General features: G+C 50.0%; 1 protein-coding gene across 1 annotated transcript in view; it reads right to left on the reverse strand.

Annotated features, from left to right (window-relative positions):
• Window positions 1-633: 633 nt before the first annotated feature.
• The window catches only part of Efhc1 (EF-hand domain (C-terminal) containing 1), a gene marked incomplete at its 5' end in the record, with an annotated part of 34,880 nt that continues 28,742 nt past the window's right edge, over window positions 634-6,771 (reverse strand). The window contains 6 exons of the mRNA XM_013019202.1: window positions 634-806; window positions 1,792-2,002; window positions 3,051-3,198; window positions 3,521-3,734; window positions 5,086-5,226; window positions 5,653-5,873. Of these exons, the coding sequence (XP_012874656.1) occupies window positions 735-806; window positions 1,792-2,002; window positions 3,051-3,198; window positions 3,521-3,734; window positions 5,086-5,226; window positions 5,653-5,873 (1,007 nt within the window). The remainder of the gene's footprint in view (window positions 807-1,791; window positions 2,003-3,050; window positions 3,199-3,520; window positions 3,735-5,085; window positions 5,227-5,652; window positions 5,874-6,771) is intronic.

Here is a 6,771-nt window from a genome sequence, read left to right on the forward strand (position 1 = left end):
AGGGCTGCGTGTAGGGTTATGCCAGGAACGTGATTTGTGTGAAGTAACAGGTGGAGCAGAGTGGGCACTGCCCAGGAGCGGCCGCGGTCCACCGGGCACCTCAAGCCTGTGAGGGTGCTGTCCCGTCTCAGTGTGGAAGGTGGCGCAGGGGGAGGGAGGAGTGGACAGCCAGTCGGAGAGCCTTGCCAGCCTTTGGCGACTGGCAACTCACAGTGGGCTACCAGCACTTGGATCTTGAAGGGTAAGTAGAATGTTGGTTCAGTGAGAGCTCGTGGTGGGCCAGGAAGGACTAGTGTCTAGTTCAGGTATGGAGGCAGGGAAAAGCCATGTGTCCGTGTGAAGGCAGTCAGGCCAAAAGATGCTCTCTTATTCTGGGGAGGGTCAGCTTCCCCGCCCCCCCATTCAGCCTTCAAATGATTGGGTGGAGCTCACCTACTCCAAGAAGGCCAGTGTGCTTTACTTCGTCTGACCGGTTCAAATGTCACTCTCATCCATGAAACCTGCCCACCCCATGGCACAATCAAGGTGATATAAAATCAGTCATCAAAACACACCCACCACCGCAAGTAAGGTACAAACTTAGGTCCTACAGAAAGCAAGTTAATGTAGACTTCAGGACAGTGAGCATTAGAGCAAAAAATACGTTTATGTAACCAGAGCACTGCAAATGCCTTTGGAAGCAGGGTGGGCTTCAAGTGAAGGTCAGTGTTGCAAGCCTGTACGTCACCAGCCCATCAATTTGAGAAAATACGAATGAAGCTGCAGTAGTCAATCTTGCTGTCTCCGTGAGAGCACATCTTGATTAACTGTGGAAGGAATGAGAGCCAAGGCCATACCATTCTGTGGCTTTACTTCAGCTCAACTACAGAGCAACCTTGTGTGCCACCATCCCCAACTTCACCTTCTACGTCCCAAAGCTCCTGGAAGTTTGGATGGCAGACCTTTCCCCCGTCCCCTAGCGGAACCAAAGCTGGGCAGAGTACGTGGCCTGCCCAAGATCCTAGGACTAACAGCCATATGTATGGGGCATGGCCATTTTTCTAAGCACTATCATTGTCTTGATACTCAAATACAAGAGTTGTCTACCGAAAAATAAGACTTAAATAACAGGCTTCCGTTATCATAGCCTAATAGAATCTAGCTGGGTGACCGCAGCAGTCATCAGCTGTGGTTACAGTCTGCGAGCTGCAGACCTGCCTTGCCCACGGCGGGTCCTTGTCTCATTTCCCACTGGCTGCCGTCCCCTCCCACGGCCTGAAGACAAGCAGTGAGGCCTGCTGCCAGGCCAAGGGGCTGCGCTCGCATGGCCTCCCTCCTGAAGAGCTCCGCAGAACCCCCGCTGCCCTCATTGGGCCTCGACTGGGAGGCTTTGTTCTAGCTTCCAAGGCAATCCTGGCCAGTGCGGATTACCGTCAAGGAAAGGCATGGCCCTCCTTAACTCCCTCAAGAAAACTCTAGAAGAAAATCTATCGTGCCTTCTCCCCATTTGCAATGGGCAGAAGCTCTTCCTTGCTGGCCCTCCCGACGGGCTAAGGTAGGTGTCAGCTGCAAAGGGCACCAAAGGCTGCCGGCCATCAACTTAACGAGGGTCCCTCCTGGGCAGCCCCAGCGTGCCAGCCTATCAACCACGCTATGCTGCCCAGTCCCAGCCTGCTTGAAGAGATGCCCTGCTGTGACAGAGAGGCCTGGCCTTGCTAGAACCAAGGGGCACGGCACCGCGGGGTGCGCCAGGAGATGTGAAAGGCGACGGCCCAGCCTCCGCTGTCAGCCCCGCGAGCAGCGCTCACTGACCTCTTTGACCAAGTAGTCATCTACCGGGATGTCCAAAGACTTGCAGATCTTGAAGAACAGCTCTTTGTCCACACACCCTGTGCGCTGCGTGTCATGCTTGTGAAACTCTTCGTAGATGCTGTCTTTGCCTGGGTGGTCTTTCAGTTGCTTCTGGAGTGTTTCTATTAATGCTTCCATTTCTTGTGGGCTGAATTCCGCTCTAGCTTGCTCACTGTAGAGCAAGGAAAGAAATGACTGGGCATGGTGGTTTTTTGTTTTTGTTTTTGTCAGTTATGGGGCTTGAACCCTGGGGTCTGGGCGCTATCCCGCAGCAATTCAGCTCAAAGCTAGTACTCTACCACTTGAGCCACAGGACCACTTCTGGTTTTCTGGTGGTTAATTGGAGATAAGAGTCTCACGGATGTTCCTGCCCCGGCTGGCTTTGAACCACAATCCTCAGATGTCAGCCTCCTGAGTAGCTAGGATTGCAGGCGTGAGCCACTGGCACCCGGCACTAAGATGACTCATCTCATCTCAGTGTCTGGTATGAAAATACATGCACGATGCAAAACAGCCCACTTCCCCATCTCCCAGCCCACCCAGCATCCCTGGCACCTACCCTCTCCTGCAGTATTCTCCTCCTGGTCCACTTCAACCCACCAGCCAGCAAGCCCTATGAACGCATGCCAGATCTTGCCACACCTCTGCTCAGAAACTCAGCAGATCTGTTTCATTCTTTCCCGGGACGTGGCGGGTCCTGTAGGACCTGGCCCTTGTTAGTCCTTGTGGGGAAACCTTCACGGTCCCGTTCCTCCCTTCCATCTGTCACCCTCACCTGTCTCTCCTTGCCAATGTGGGTGCTCTAGGCTGGTTTACCATGGCCCAGGGCATTTGCCTTCACCATTCTCATTTGTGCCTCCTTGCCCTTCAAGTGTGAGCTTCACAACCCATTGCCGCCCTCCAGAATCCCTGGGCACCCAACTGGGCTCCACCGCCAGGGCAGGGGTCACCCCACAGGCTGTCCTGTTTGCTTCTGTGTGTCCTGACTACCGCCCGCTGCTGAAGGGAACTCACGGAGGGCTGTGACTACTTGACAGTCGATCACTGCTGGCTAGACTCTACACCACTGCTCAGCACGCTGAGCCCAGGGGACACTGCGTACGTGGGGAGGGAAACCGGAAGTGGAAAATGTGGTAATCCACGTGTGATTGCTAAGCATGCCTTCCTAAATATCTTGCACATCTCAGAGTCAAAAAGGACCTTAAGGCAGTCCAACCTACTTTTCCACGACGGGTGCGGAGGCCTCCTGCTTCTGTGTGTGGCTCTGGATGGACGCCAGGGCTTCCTGGGTGTACTGGGCGGCGTTGCTCTCCATGTACTTCAGCACATACTCGTCTGTGTCCAGGATGGTGAACCGGTGCCCAAACACTCGGGAGAGGGGAGCAGCACCCTTAGTTTAATGATGTTTCTCTCATGCAGTCAGAAGTAAAATGCTATCAACCTTACAATGATACACCACAGAATGTTCTCAAGTTACACAAATTATTATGTTTTTTTCTCTCAAGAAAGTTCGTGTCAGCCTCTAACAAAGGCAACCAAATCAGTGCCAACATTTCAGAGTTTCATTGATAAGGAAGGCAATTCAGATACTAATCCAAGTACGTAAGCCTATTAGCTCTATCTCAACTGTGATGCAATCTAACGAACGATGACTGCTCAGCCAGGGGCATTCGGCTGTGCTGAGACTTACCATCGATGACCGCCCCGATGTAGAAGTCACTAGGGCTGTAGTAAACGGGGCTGTCCGCAGTAGAGTTGGGCTTAATAATTCGAGTCCTGCCAAGGTACTTGCCCCCAATGATACCAGAATTTCGAACAGGAGGCTCAAAGATACTAATCATATCAGTGGCCAGAAAATAAGAGAAGATGAACCGGCGCTCTTTGTCTTCTGCAATGGGGGATTCCTAAAAGGGTGAAGGAAAAAGCGCATGAAGGTCTGGTCTGCACATGACCTGTCCAGGGGGCAGGTAACCAACAGATGTGATGGCAAGCTGGGCCGTCTGACACAAACCAGCACGGCTGGGGACCCGCGGGGGCCCGGAGGGACGGGCCCTGTGAAGCCCTGTGAGGCAAGCCTCCCCTCTAAGAACTGCCCTAACTCAAATCAGCTCCACTGTGGTTCCTTGTGGGAATGTAGGCCAACATGTTACATCGTCCGGTTCTCTCCTCTTCTCTCAGACAGAGGTCTGTTTTTGGACTTTAAAAACATTGAGTTCAACCCTGAGAAGGCAATGTGCGGTCCTGGCACATGAGGCACTTCCGGGGTGCGCTCTGCCCAGGCACAGTTGAATACCATTCAGTTGACCCCATATTCTCCTTCATGGACTTTAGGCAAGGGCTTGTTTTTAAAAAACAAACCCATTCATATACACAATTTAAAAATAAGATTTAAGGCAGAAGGAATGAGAAATGTAAAATCTCAAATTTGAAAGTTATTCTCAAAAGCGATTTTTTTTTTGGGTCTGGTCATGGGGACTGAACTCTGGGCCTGGGCGCTGTCCCTCAGCTCTTCAGCTCAAGGCTAGCGCTCTACCACTTGACCCACAGCACCACTTCCGGCTTTTTTGTTTTTGCTTATGTGGTGCTGAGGAATGGAACCCAGGACCTCAGGCATGCAAGGCAAGCGCTCTACCACGGAGCCACCTTCCCAGCCCCTCAAAAGCGATCTTATAAAGAAACCTGGAGTGAATCACGGGCCTGGCAGAGCGAAGTGCTAAGCCTCGTTGCAGACACGTTGTTCCTCACTGAAATACCGCATGATGAAAATAAACTATTTTTCTATTTTGTAATAACTTATCGAGCTCATAAAACAGTGCTCATGTACAAACTCAGAGTTTCCAAAACATGTCCTGGGTTTCTGTTATATTCAGTTTCCTAAGGACGCACTCAAATAAGCGGTGAAATGCGGAGATGACGTGATCTCTCGTTATCTTTGGTACCGCTGTTCTCACAGTGTGAACTGTGCTATGCAGGTTGTGCAGGGTCCGCTCTTACTAGGATGTCAGAAACACACAAGGCTGGATCTACAGCAGGCAAGGGTGTCCAAAGCACAGCAGCAGCCCCAGGCCTGCCCCACTTCACAACCAGTCCATCCCACACATGGGCATTGGAATCTAAGTTTAGCTTACGGGATAGCTGCTACCTAACTCTTTTGATGGCTGGGGCCAGATCTAGGGTGAGGAATGGACAATTGAGGGCCAGGTGCAGATCTAGGGGAGGCCCGGAGCGAATGCTGACAGGAGAAGTGGGTCTCACCAGGGCAGCCAGGTAGCGGAGCACTTTGTTGTCATTTATCAGCATTTTAACAATGTCTTTTCTGGGAGGCTTCGGAATGAGAGCAAAGCAATTCTGAATGGAATCTTCAACTAGCCCGTAGCCATTATATGGAGGCAATTCCTTAAAAAAAAATACAGGAAGCAAGAGGTGAAGCAGATGCTGTTTGTATTCAAATGAATTCTTTAAAAAAACCTAGAAAACACTTATTCAAATATTTCTATATACCCAAATATAACCAGAAAAATAACATATCGCTTATTATTGCCTTTATGATTTTACCCTTGTTCACAGGTCATATGAGAGTTTCTGTTTCTTCACACAGGGAAAGCACTGGATGTCGGGAACAGATGAAGACACTGCGTCGTCATTCTATTCCTTGGCTGTCAGTGGGCAGAGGGCCCCTCCCATGCCGGCAGGCTATTCCCATCCGCTCTTGTGAACCACTCTGTTTACCTATGCTTGGCCTGCTTTTTACTGGGTATACACAGGAATTCCTTTTATCTTGTCCTTTCATTTCTACCTAAAAGCATTTTTTCCCACCATTACCTGCTTCACAGGGGGTGGTTCTTTCTTGCTCACGTCAATACGTGGTAAATCTATGATTCCAAATTTCTCTTTGTAGTACTGGCGAGTGAACGGGTCACAGTCGTAGATGAAGAAAGTTCTCCCAAGGATGGTGAGTGTCTTTCCGACAATGAAGTCTTTGGCCGTGTACCACTCCAGCACCTCTTGATCAGAGATCTCCAGCACGCACTGGGGGAAGTTCTCTAATGAAGACGGAGTAGGGGGAAGAGAAGGAGTGAGTGTAGAAAGCCTGGCACACAAGAGCGAGGTATTCGTGAGAACTTGGGGAGTGCAGTTTTCTGTTCCAGTCAAGGGTCAGCTTTTCCCTGGCATTCCCACAGAGAATATAAGGCCATGTGACAGGGCCAGCTGGTTTCTGTAAAATCTTCTGCTAGTCAGCTAGAACTATAACTATGAGTCACTACGCTTGGCAGAATTAATGCTTAGAAGCAATTATTATAGAAGGACAAATGTCCCTCCATAAGACATAGAAGAGCCTAAGGTCTAGGAAGGATTTAAAGTATTTGCTTCAATTTCCCATCTACTGAAGCATTTATCCAACAATCATTAATGTCTACCCACACACCATCCTGTAAACACTGGGCTCACAACAAGTTCCCGTCTTCATGAAGGAAAGCTGCATAGTTAATGGCTGCACTTCAGGAGTAATCACTGGCATTAGGACAGTAGGCCCCATCCCGGAGGCCAGCAGCAGGGATGGTTAATGGGAGATGATAATAATCCACTGTGTGAGAGAGGACGAGAGCATGAGTTGCATTTCTGGAGTAAGTCCAGTTTTACCACAGTGTTTGATCAGAACTAATGGTTAGCATGTGTCAGGTTGACTTCCTGCAGCTTTGATTCCGCAGGCATCCTCCACGCACCAGAGGTTGAACGCAGAAGCCTGGCAACACAGAAATTGAGAAGCAGCCTGGTTCTTTTCTAACCTGTCTGCTAAGAGGAGAAACAGAAAAAGACTGAAGTTTTCTACAGCAGAAATGAAGGCTCGGTTGCCAGTCTTTGTAGTTTTTTTAATGATACAAACAGAAAAAGTGTGTGTGTGTGTATATATACACACACACACACACACACACACACACA

This window comes from Dipodomys ordii, unplaced genomic scaffold (genome assembly GCF_000151885.1).
Source record: "Dipodomys ordii isolate 6190 unplaced genomic scaffold, Dord_2.0 Scaffold44, whole genome shotgun sequence".
In the NCBI taxonomy this organism is placed as follows: Eukaryota; Metazoa; Chordata; class Mammalia; order Rodentia; family Heteromyidae; genus Dipodomys; species Dipodomys ordii.